Source organism: Thamnophis sirtalis, unplaced genomic scaffold (assembly GCF_051295495.1).
Source record: "Thamnophis sirtalis isolate CommonGarterSnake01/CBP01778 unplaced genomic scaffold, rThaSir2_p1.2 scaffold_14, whole genome shotgun sequence".
NCBI lineage: Eukaryota > Metazoa > Chordata > Lepidosauria > Squamata > Natricidae > Thamnophis > Thamnophis sirtalis.
This window is the reverse complement of record NW_028261394.1, coordinates 30,287,939-30,300,994: the sequence shown is the minus strand read 5'-3', so window position 1 is coordinate 30,300,994 and position 13,056 is coordinate 30,287,939. Positions and strand designations below refer to the sequence as shown.

General features: G+C 39.1%; 1 protein-coding gene across 2 annotated transcripts in view; it reads left to right on the top strand.

Moving 5' to 3' along the window:
* The window catches only part of PLCG2 (phospholipase C gamma 2), a 104,897-nt gene that overhangs the window by 56,724 nt on the left and 35,117 nt on the right, over positions 1-13,056 (top strand). For both annotated transcript variants that reach the window (XM_087729406.1, XM_087729407.1), the window contains exons 8-14: positions 267-310; positions 3,600-3,672; positions 4,964-5,065; positions 6,510-6,628; positions 7,566-7,651; positions 9,069-9,189; positions 11,272-11,440. In XM_087729406.1, the coding sequence (XP_087585532.1) occupies positions 267-310; positions 3,600-3,672; positions 4,964-5,065; positions 6,510-6,628; positions 7,566-7,651; positions 9,069-9,189; positions 11,272-11,440 (714 nt within the window). The remainder of the gene's footprint in view (positions 1-266; positions 311-3,599; positions 3,673-4,963; positions 5,066-6,509; positions 6,629-7,565; positions 7,652-9,068; positions 9,190-11,271; positions 11,441-13,056) is intronic.

The window sequence follows — 13,056 nt, the reverse complement described above, 5'->3', positions numbered from 1 at the left end:
CACTACACTGGCACCAGTGAAATTCATCATATTAATCAGTTTGTGGTGCTATATTCAATTCTTTATAGATATATCTAAAGATTTAAGTAGGTTGGCAAAAATGTAAGAAGAAGCATGTTTTCCAAAATAGAACATAAATAAAATTTTTTTTAAAAAAAGCTTTTGATGATTTTCAGTTGTTTAACCAACCTATTTTTCTCCGGGCAATAATTGTTCTGTGCAGAAGAAAATTATTTGTTCTTAATTCATCATTTTTCTCTTCCCAGATTCTGGATGAATTCAAAAAGGATTCTACTATGTTCCTCTTAGGGTGAGATATTGCATGAAGCAATTTTATTCACATCTGCATTTAAAGTGTTTTGATCAAAATCTTCCTTAAAATGTAATCATGTTGTGTATTCTGTTTATCACAGTAGATAAACTAATGAGGCATATTTGACCACGTGTATTATTTTATGCAAGGGATCTCGGCTTAGTAAACCACACTGAGCAAATGTCCTCCTGGAGTATGTTATACCTACTCATATTGGTATAATTTACATGAACGCAGGGTTATGGTTTATTGAAACTGAACAAGCCACGATCTGTAAAAGAACTTTTAAGTCAAGAGTTTGTTGCTTCTCATTTATTTGAGCGGAAAAATATCATCGAATTCTGTGGCACAAAATTTACACAGAGCTTTTAGTCTTTGGTCTAATTATCCATTTACTGTACAGAAAAGATGGGGAAAAACAATGCATTTCCATTCTGTTTCTTTATGTAGTCATTGGATAAATCCTACGATTTAGGATTTTCTGGAAATGCAATTCCAGATTTACAGGTAGCCCTTGATTTATGACCACAATTGGGATCACCGCAACTGTCATAAAAGCAGGTTGTCTTCAACTTAACAATTGTTTAGTGATGGAAGTTACAACAGCACTCTAAAAAGTGACATGGCCATTTTTCACACTTAGGACTTTTGAAGCATCCCCATGGTCACATGATTTACATTTGAATGCTTGGCAACTGACTTGTATTTATGACGGTTACAGTGCCCCAGGGTCATATGATCTCCTCTTGCAGCCTTCTGACCAGCAGTATCAGCAGGGGAAGCCAGATTCACTTAACAACCGTGTTACTACTGAACAACTGCACTGATTTCCCTTAACAAATCCAGCAAGAAAAGTTGTGAGATGGGACAAAACTCGCTTCACAATTTTCTCACTTAGCAACATCCAGTTCTGGGTTCAATTGTTGGTCGTAAGTAGAGGACTACCTGTACGTACCGGTTGGAAACCACCAAAATTTTGATCGCATGACTGTGGGCAATGCTGTGATAGGCACAGGCCCATTGTAAGTCACTTTTTTCCACTGCTGATGTAACTTACAACCGATCCTCACGCTTATGACTATTGAAGCATCCCCGCTGTCCTATGATCAAAATTCAGGCCCTTGACATAGTGGCATGTATTTACAACGTGTTCGAGGCTGCACAAAATCACGAAGGTGACTCCTTGTCCCGACAAAACCCCTTTTTATTAAGTTAACGTGAATTCCTCTCATTCACATCCTCTCATTCACATCCAGCAAAGTCCCGGCAAACAGTCTTTCAAGGGTGAATTTACAACTAAAGACCTTATCAGGCTTAGAGAACTGCCAGGCCGATATCTTCGCAACACTGTTCAAGAAAATAATTGGCAAGGAGTCTCTGAGAATCACGAACAATTCTTCACACTAATTAAGCAAACTAATTGTCTCTTGCAAACTCCACTCCCCTTTCACTCCTCTTTATTCCCTCTGGGAGGGGCCATTCACCATCCACCTGTGCCTTTACTCCCGAGTTGGCCCTTGTTCCTTAACTGTTCACTTCTTCTGGCAGCCCTGCGCATGCGCACATTGGGAACAGGCTCCAGCTGCTTGTCTGCCTCACTGATGTCTGACTCTGAAGGCAGTTGATAACTGGCATACGGCTCTGGCCCATCTCTGCCTCCAACACAGAACCATCATCAGAGCCTTCCCCAGATTCCAGGACTAGCCCATATTCCCCCCAACCTCCTTACTGTCTGAGTCTGCCACCAGCTCCGCTTGCCTCTGGCGGGACATAACACAGTGATTTTAGTATCATGGGGTCATATGATCACCATTCTGTGATTTTCCCAACCAGCCTCCTACACGCAAAATCCCTTTTACAACTGCACAAATCACTTAATACCTTGGTCTACATACCAAATGAATGACGCATTGGGATCCCCATATCAAAACACCTTCTGTGCGGCTAGATCTGAAAATAACATTGAACATAGCACAGTACTTAAGCAAAATGTGGGACTGATTGGGGGTAGATATTAGGGTTATACTGAAATATAATTTCATCATATTTTATCTCTATCTCAAATTATTGCACTTTATTCCAATTTCATTTTAGACTGTATTTTATCCAATTCCATTTTAAATTGCTTTATCCAATTTTAGTAATAATTTGTTTCTGGAACTTCTGAACTTTGATATGGTCCAAGGGCTAATCAATAAAATGAGTGATAATGACTTAAAAACTGCAGTGATTCCCTTGTCAAAAATGGTCATAAAATTGGGTGAGTCACATCCAATTTTATGGCCTTTTTTTGGCAAGGGAATCATTTGACAAGGATTTGCTTGTCAAAAAAGATCACAAAAACAATGGGATTTTTAACCATTGCTCTGCTAGCAACGGGAATTGTGGTCCTACGGTAGTTTTGGTTGTTGTGCCATCATCTCTGCGCCTCCATCCTGTGAAAAGAGGCAACAACTTCAAAGAGTCACATCTGTGTTTACAAACCCCTGATCAGAACTTTTTCAAGGTGTTGCACAGCCCTGTTTTCCTAGTGCTATTTAAAATTCAAGGGACGCAGTGGCTCAGTGGCTAGGATGCTGAGCTTGTCGATCAGAAAGGTCTGCAGTTTGGCAGTTCAAATCCCTAGCGCTGCATAACGGAATGAGCTCCCGTTACTTGTCCCAGCTTCTGCCAACCTAGCAGCTCCAAAGCATGGAAAAATGCAAGTAGAAAAATAAGGACCACCTTTGGTGGGAAGGTTCTGTGCATCTTTGGCATTGAGTCATGTCGGCCACATGACCACGGAGACATCTTCAGACAGCACTGGCTCTTTGGCTTTGAAATGGAGATGAGCACTGCCCCCTAGAGTCGGGAATGACTAGCACATATGTGTGAGGGGAAGCTTTACCTTATTTAAAATTCAGGAAATGAAACATTCGTTTTCTCAGATGCCATCATTCTTTGCTCTCTATCTTCCTTTCCCATCCAGTGTTTTAAACCTTTCCCATCTTTTCAACTGGCATTGCTCTAATAATTTTTCTCTTTGACCTACCCCGCAATTTGGGAGGGGGGGGAATAATTAAGGTAAATAGTTCCAGAAGAAGATAATTATTTTGAAATGTTGATAATTAAATCCTTTTTTTTCAAGACGTTGGAGCCTGGAGTTCGTTCAGATGTCAGCCTGCTGCAGTTGTTTTGGGTTGAAGACAAGGCTTCTCTTGTTTACCAAATCTTAGCCTCAGCTTTGTCGGAATACATTCTGAATATTTTCCCTCCAATCAAGTTGCTTTAACTTTTTTTGTTGCAGAAACACAGATCGGCCGGACGCTTCAGCAGTACATTTGCACGATTTTCAGAGATTTCTGCTACACGAACAACAGGTGCGAAGATCTTAATGCTCTTGTTTTTTCAACATACATGTATGTATGACATCGTGGTTAAATATAGTAGGATCCATTGATTGGGCTCATGGCAGAGTAAAAGAGTCATGATTAGACTCTTATTCGAGAAACTGGTGCTGAACAATACATTTTTATATCTGAAGGAATCAGCCTGGCTCTCCCTGCTTCTGGTATAATACCTACAATACCACCCTGCTTCTAGTATAATCCCTGCTTTTAGTGTAATGCTCTGCTTTTAAGATGAGCCAGAATGGTAGCAAGGTTGACTCAGCCTTCTATCCTTCTGAGGTTGTAAAATGAGAACCTAGATTGTTGGGGCAAGAGGTTGATTGTGTAAACCGCTTAGAGAAGGCTGTGAAGCTCTGTGAAGTGGTATATAAGTCTAAGTGCTGCCATTGATATCATGGAGCTAGAATTACGTATGCACAAAATTGGAAAATCGGAAGTACATCTACAGATGAAATGGTAATAAAGAAAATAGGAGTGTGCTGAAATGGACAGGTTAATGATGGGACTTAAAAGATAAAGGAGAAATTACTCAATATGGGACTTATTGTATAAATGGTTGGATAATAGGTGGAGAGCTTAGAAAATAACCAATGAAAGAAGATTAACAAATTAGAAACAAATACAGGTATGAAGATATACATAAGAATATATATTGTAAGCAATAGTATTATCGTACTAAATGTGGCGATAGATTAAAATGTATAGAGTGATAAAAGTACAGAGTGTTATGGTACAATAATGGATATAACTATGTCATAATGGATAATGGATATAACTATGTCATACAATATCATGTATTTAAAAAGAGATTATACTATATGATTAAGAGAATGACAGTTACGATTAGGGTGTATAACACTACGTGTATATTTAAAAAGGACTTGATACAGCCAGTGTACCGCTGTTGCAAAATTGAAATTGTGATGTAGTATAAAATGTACAATAAAACATTTATTTTAAAAAATATACTGCTATCAATGCTGGGGTGGGGACAAGGTCTAGAATTTCGGTCTTCCAGTTCCTGATCCAGTACTGTCACTAGCTACTACAGCTCTTTGGCTCTTGAGCAGAGAGGGAAGAATTCACCCAAAGTCCACCACGGACCTTCTGTTGATTGAATGAGAATTGGAATTTGGGCCTAGTCCAACACTTTAACCATTGTACCCCAAATGTTCCCATGTGGTGACATCACTGTTTTGTTTCAAAGATGATAATGTTAGAGATGAACAGACATCTTTGATGATCCTCTTTGTAATTTCAGGAATCTTGGGCACAGGATCTTAATAAAGTAAGAGAGCGGATGTCCAGATTTATAGATGACACTATGAGGGAAACAGACGAACCTTTCCTCTATGTTGATGAGGTAAACAGGATTATTTCTTTGCAATATTTCTCCCATAAAGAATTTTATGGGGCTTCATCGTCCAACCAAAATTCTAAATTTCCAGTAAATGGTCTCATTTACTACTGACTCTAGGCAATATTTAAATAGATCACAGTATCTCCTATCTAATGTCAGTTTGCATTCCAAAGGTATAGTTTGAGTGTATTTGTGTGAATATATTGCCCTCAAGATGTAAAAATCTTTTCTCCACAAACTGGCCATTTGTCCTTAAAATCATCTTACTTGCCGCCATTTTAGGGCAGCTGTGCAATTAAACCATACATTGGACCTCCCGGAAATAAAAACCATAGCAGTAATATAAAGCATCAGAACATTTTAAAATTCTGGAGCCTATTAAAAGATCTTCATCGACCGTTTCAAAAAATAAATAAATCACAGGAAGTGGTTCCAGCAAGCATCTGAAGAAAAGATATTCCAAAGACTTTTCCAATATTGGTGGGGTAGCAGAAACTTGCCATTTTTTCCACACCAAGGGCCCATTTTTAATTAGTTTAGTTAACATGTCTGAAGGGTAAATCATACGATGAACGACTAAGGGAACTAGGTCTGTTTAGCCCAATGAAGAGAAGGCTCAGGGGAGACATGATGGCAGTCTTCCAATATTTGAAGGGCTATCACAGGAAAGCAGGGGTTGATTCTTCTCCATAGCGCTTGAGGGCATGACAAGAAGCAACAGGTAGAAGCTTATCAGAGGGATATTCAACCTGGAAATGAGGAGGGATTTCCTGACACTAGAAATGATTAATCAATGAAATAGCTGGAATTGTGGGTGCTCCATTGCAGGAGTCTTTAGGCCATTTGCCTTGGGCAATGGGTTGGGCTGAAGACCAACCTCTAAGGTTCTTTTCCAACCTTAGGATTCTTTGTGAGTGGCTTTAGAGATTTTTTTGCCCTTGGTTTTACTTTGAGAGTGTTCAGATGAAAGAATAGACTTATATGTGTGTGGGTGTGTGTGTATCTCTCTGTCTCTTTCTCTGTCTCTCTGTCTCACTCTGTTTCTGTATCTCTCTGTCTCTCTTTCTGACTCTCTTTTTCTGCCTCTGTCTCTCTGTCTCTCTCTGTGTGTGTGTCTCTCTCTCTCTCTGTATGTGTCTCTCTCTGTCCCCCCCTCTCTCTGTCTCTCTCCATTCCTAGCCATGATACAGGCCAAATATTTATTTATTAATTAAATTAAGTATGTAATAGAATGAATTTTCATGGACTCTCTTTCTCTGTCTCCTTGTCAAATCTTCTGAAATCCCTTCATTCTTGACCTCTGTTTCCCCATTTTTTATTTCTTAAAACAACTACACAATGACAACGGGGAATGATGGGGTGATCATTGAATTAGTTCATCCTAGGTAAATAACATTTATTTACATTTCTCCATCTCTCTGTCTCTCTCTGTCTTTCTGTACTATAGTTTCTTACCTACCTTTTTTCAAAAGAAAACACCATTTGGGATGAGAAGTATGCTTCTGCTGACCCGCAAGATATGAATAATCCTTTATCCCATTACTGGATTTCTTCTTCTCATAATACGTAAGTTGTCAGTCTTTGATCTGACTGTATTTTATGATTGTGATCATGATTTATCTCGTTGCTTGTATGTATATACATTGAAAGCTTATGCACCTGAGACAAATTCCTTCTGTGTCCAACACTTGGTCAATAAAGAATTCTATCTCTTCTATCTATCTGCTATCTGCTCACCTTTGATAACATGAAAATCTGCATTTCAGGTTTTTTTGTTTCAAGTTTTTTATTTTGTTTTATATATACGGTATGTATCAAAGTGTGAACAGTGTGGCACCTGGGTGTCATACGTTCTAATACAAATAAAACTAGTAGAATTAATAATAGTTATTACATTCAACCAACTTATATATTTCTAATAATAATACACATTTATATTAAGTTATAGTCTATCATTATTTAATTATTCCATGTTTTCTCTTGTTGTTGCTTTTATTTTATGTAAAAGTGTATACACGAATATTCCCCCTTTCTCTTATTTCTATTTCTTATTCTAACTTTTAATCATATTACCCTTTTATTAAAAATGCTTTCTTTCTATCCTACCTAACTTCTAATCATTTCACCTACCTATAAGAGAAAGAAGAGAAAGAGAAAAAAAGCAAATCAGACAACAACAAAGAGAAATCATCTATCCATCATCTCTTGCCCACTTCAGTATTTTAATTGTTATGCTTTTTTTTTGACTTGCCTTCCATATTCCTCTCTTGCGTTGTTATCTCTGTCTGCATCTACTTCCTGGCTGTTCAATCTAAGTATTTCTCCCATTTCTACCCTCTTCCACTGCCTAGTTTCCAAAATTTCTGCTCAAGCCCCTATTACACAAATTCCTTGTGTGTCCAATCACACTTGGCCAATAAAGAATTCTATCTCTTCTGTCTGCTCACCGTTGATAACATGGAAAGCTGCATTTCATTTTTGAATGATTTTCTTTCTGGATTAGATATCTCACTGGTGATCAACTTCGTAGCGAATCCTCCCCAGAAGCGTACATCAGATGTCTCCGAATGGGGTGTCGGTGTATTGAATGTGAGTAATCTCTTTCTCCCTCTTCACCCCATACATAAAAATTCATTAATAAAGGAGAATATGTGTAGCTCAGGATCGACAGGAGGGGAATCCCTCAGACTTTAAAATTACCATAATTTTAAAAAGTATAAAAAAATTTGAGGGGTGCTCTCTGAGCTTGCTTGTTTTCTTTCAAACATTTCAATACCCAAACTAGGTAACATCATCAGTTACACGGTATCAGGCAACACTGATGATGTTACCTAGTCTGATAATGAAACGCCTGCAAGAAAACAACCAAACTCGGAGAGCACCAAGAACCCCTCATAAAAAAATTATATTTTCTTAGATTATGGTATTTATTCAATTATGGTAATGTAAAGTCTGAGGGGTCCTTGGTCCTCTCTAAACTTGGTTCTTTTCTTGCAGATGTTTCATTATACTGCACTGATGATGTTACCAAGTTTGGTATTGAAACGTCAACAAGGAAACAACCAAGCTCAGAGAGCACCAAGGACTCCTCATTTCAACCCTGAGCTACAAATATTCTCCTTTATTTGAATCTAAAATCTTTCAGGAGCAATAATATTTTTTAGAGGATCATTATATTCAAGTCTTTGTTTATTAAACTAATTCTACTTTTGGTGCTGAAATGTGCCTGCAGTTTACCAAGGAAAGATAAAACGACGGATACTAGAGTCGTTTATTAAAATAAACTAATTGCCATCCATTCTTATGAATTTCCTGTTGAATTACTCCGGACTTTATTGTTCAAAGCAGCCACCGCTGTGAATGTTTTTGTACTGCTTTGTTATCTCGTATATCAAGGAGCTAATCCTGGAGTTTCTTGCTTTGATTAGTAAATCAAGTCCTACCAAAACGGTGATTCAAAAAAGCAGAAAGTCGGGCACAGAAACTTGTAGTTCCAATCCAGATTTGCACTCTGTGCTGCTGGATTTTGTTGTTGTTTTTGTTGTTCTTTTGCTCTTCAAAAAAGAAATCCTTCTTCTAAAATGATCCCGCTGACATGGAGAAGCAGAAGAGAAATGATAAGACTTTCCTTTCCACAATTCTTAGATTCTACTTCTTTGATGCCCCAATAGTTCCATTGCCTTTCAAAATCAATAGCTTTTAAGTACTGTATCTAATTTGTCACTCACACGTCTCATTTATTTATTGGGCAATTAAATATTTAACTTTGGGGTCCTTAATGCTCTCTGAGCTTGGCAGTTTTATGGCAGACATTTCATTACCCAACTAGGTAACATCATCAGTGCTAATCTTACCTAGTTTGGGTAACGAAACATCTGCAAGTAAACCATCAAGCTCAGAGAATGTCAAGGACCCCACAGTTCAACCCTGAGCTACAAATGTTCTCTTCTATCAATATTTAACTTTGTTGCAATTAAATTATTTTACTTTTTGTTACCTGCCTTAGTGGATTGCTGGGATGGTCCAGACGGAAAGCCCATTATCTATCACGGATGGACACGAACCACCAAAATTAAATTTGATGACGTTGTGCAGGCAATCAAAGACTACGCATTTGTAGCGTCTGAGTAAGTGCTGATTATTTTTAATTACCTTGAGAGTAAAGCTTTTCAGAATATTCTGCTGCAAAAATAGACAGTATTTTGAATTCCACTACTCTCCCCTCTTTGTTCTTAAACTTTTCAAGCGTGTTTGGCATTCAAAACATTGTCTTAACAGACTAGAAAAGATTTCACAAAATTCCTCCTTGCAAAATTCAGGATGACCTCCTGGCTATTGTCAATCGCTTTAAGCAACTTACTTAATTATAATAAATTAATTAAATCATCTGTCCTATTGCAACTCTGTGGTGCCGTATTATGGTGATTTTATCATAGTTTTATTTTAACATTTTATCTCGTATATTGTATTGCCACATTCTTTCTATCTATATGTCTTTCTGTGTGTGTCGTTGCCGATGCTTTATTTAAACTTATATTTGAGTTTGTAGGTACAGTGGGTTTTATTAGTGTTGTGTATCAGTGTTTGCATGACCCCTGTAGATGCCATGCACTAAATTAATGAATAAAACTTGCTTGCTTTGCTAGAAAAGCTTTATTTGATTTCTGCAATGCCATATTGGTATAAAGAGCACCAGTTCTGGGAATCCAGCTGCCCTTTTCCACTGAAAAACTCATATGACTCACAGTGGAAGATTAGATTTAAATAGATAAGTGGACAATAGATGCAAAATAGATACGTGACCAATTATGAATGGTTTATTGACTCTGTTAGTAAAGAACTGTCAAATGTGCAAACAGATTCAAAGCCCGCCTACCATATTTCTTCAATTTACATGTAACAATGTGTGTGAGAATGACCTTGGGAGAGTAGATGCTGCTTGGGAACGATTAGATGAGAACGTGCCTAGCCCACAGCTGCATAACAGGCAGAGAAAACAATCCCGAAAGGAACTTCCTTATCTTACCAGGCTGTAAAAGAGACAGCAGGAAATTTGTAGGTAGTTCCCCTTTGATAACATGGAAAACTGGCATTTCATTTTGGTATGCTTTGCAAGATTCTGTTGATATAGCCTTAAAATAAAGCAGAATTGGTTCAAATTCCAGAACTCTTTTCAAGTTGATTAGCTATAGACCAGTGGTTCCCAATATGGGGCCCATGCCCCACAAGGGGGGGGATTTGGATTTTTAATGGGGGCAATTTGAACCTTGTTTAAACCAAGTTAATGGCCTTTTAGGCTTCCTCCGCGTGAGTAGAGTTCACTTTTTGAGTGAAGTAAGAATTATATGTCACAAGGAGGGCATCAGGATTTTAGAGATGCTTAGGTGGGGCAAGGCCAAAAAAGGTGGGGAACCACTGCTATAGACACAAGGTTTGTAGGGCCTACTCTTATAACGGCTAAACCAATTGTTCTCGCTCTCGACAACTTTAAGATGGGTGGGCTTCAACTCCCAGAATTCTCCAGCCAGCCATGCCGGATGGAGAATTCTGGGAATTAAAGTCCATCCATCTTAAAGTTTCAAAGGTTAGGCTAAACCCAAAGATGCTTTTGTCCCAAAAGGCAACAGACTTTCTTGGTTTTTTTCCTTTGAAAATGTTTCATTTCTTCAGAACTGCAGAAGCTTCTTGGGTGAAAAGCAAAATGTTTTCAGAGACAAAAACTAAGCAATCCCAGTTGCCTGTCGGTGAAAGCATCTTTGGGACAACCATGACCTGAATGATTTAGAATCTCCATAGACATTAGACTAAACTCTAGTCCAGGGGTGTCAAACTCAAGGCCCGGGGGCCGGATCCGGCCCGCTGGGTGCTTAGACCCGCGACCTGGAAACTGCAAAGGACTGGCCCATGGTGCCTTTGCCAGCAAAAATAGCTTGTGAAGGCCGTGTGCGGCATTCCCGAGCTCCATTTTTGGTGGCAGAGGATTGCAGCTGAAAACGGATCCTGTTTCTGCTGGCAGAGCACTCAGGCCACCGCAGGAACCCCCAACGTGAGTGACATCGAGCCGGCCATGCCCACTCCGGTCTCCTGAGGTTAATTAAAACCCTGATGGGGCCCTCAATGAAACCGAGTTTGACACTCCTGCTCAGTCAAGATGTATCCAAGGGAATTCTTATTACCCTCTTCATTAGTATTTATCTCCTTTTCTGAAGCTACCCCGTGATCTTGTCCATCGAAGAGCATTGTAGCGTGGAGCAGCAGCGTCACATAGCAAAGGTGTTCCGGGAAGTGTTTGGAGATCAACTTCTAGCAAGGCCTGTGGAAGCCAGTGCTGATCAGCTCCCATCTCCAACACAGTTGAAAGGAAAAGTCATCATTAAGGTAAGTTTGATTTGGCAGTAAAAAATAAATAAATGTAACAGAAGGCAGAGATGTAATTGTACTCCCTCTGTTGAAGGGAACTGAGATGGAGGCAATGGTGAAATTCATTTTTTTTTACTACTGGTTCTGTGGGCGTGGCTTGGTGGGCATGGTTGGCTTAATGGGAGTGGCTTGGTGGGCGTGGCAGGGGAAGGATACTGCAAAATCTCCATTCCCACTTCCTCTGGGGCCAGCCAGAAGTGGCATTTGCTGGTTCTCCAAACTACTCAAAATTTCCACTACCAGTTCTCCGAACTACTCAAAATTTCTACTACCAATTCTCTGAACTACTCAAAATTTCTGCTAACGGTTCTCCAGAACCTGTCAGAACCTGCTGGATTTCACCCCTGGATGGAGGTTTTCTATTCTTGAGAACTTTCTCCCTGGATGATAGAAAGTATAAGATTTAGGAAATGCCCAAGATTTATTATTATTATTATTTCTTTTCTCTAGCTTTGGATTTGGGTACGGTGTTGGCTTTCTACAATTCATCCATCTGTCCGTTCTTTCTTTTAAAATCGTATTTAATAAAAAAGAACAAAGAGAAAAGGAATCAAGCAATAATAGAAAAGAAAAGAGGGCAAAAAAAGGCAATGCCACATCAAACAAGGTTATATAGAAAGGCTTTTGATGCATTTATGCAGTTCTACAAAACAGTTTCAACAAAGGATAACTATATTTCATTATAACTATCCATCTGTAAACTACATCTGTAATTTCAGCAGGTCCTTGACTTACAACTGGTAGCTTACTGATTGTTTGAAGTTATAGTGGACTACACACAAATACACACACACACACACACACAGACTAAAATATCTACTGCTATCTTCTTTTCCAGCAAATGCATTATTTTTAAAATATCGTGATAATTAATCTAATACTAATAGCGCAGGGTTGGCATTCAACAAAAGCGGTACACCTTAAATTTGCTAGAGTGAAAAGCCAGCTTTCCAGATCAGAATTGACCATTCTTTAGAACAATTTCATTCCTAACCAACGCCCACCGTAAAACAATTCATCTTGTCCTTAATAATTCCGAGCGGTGAAGCAGGTGTACATCTTGGCAGGCTTCTCTTTCTCGTGAACAAATCCTGGAAATACAGAAAATTTCACTGGGAGTAGCAAAGGAAAGCGACTTTTGCATTTGTATGTTTCAAAGTCGAATTGTTGAGAATTAAGCACTATTGTAATATTAAGCTTGAGTGCCAGAGATCCTCAGTCATGGAAACTTTAAATTTTCCAAAGCAAGGAAACTGTATACAGTGAGATTTTAGCCCAGGGCTGTCAAACTCGGTTTTATTGAAGGCCGCATCAGGATAGTGTTTGACCATGGGGGTCCAGGGTGGGCGTGGCCAGCTCAATGTCATTCGTGTCAGAGGCCCCTGTGGTGACCCAAGCACTCTGCCAGCAAAAAGGGGCTCCATTTTCGGCTGTGATGGCCTCCTGCAACCCTCTTCCAGCGAAAATGGAGCTTGGGAGGACCACCCATGATACTCGTGAGCTCTGTTTTGGGCTGTGATAGCCTCCTGCAACCCTCTGCCAATGAAAACGGAGTTCAAGAAGGCTGGCCATGG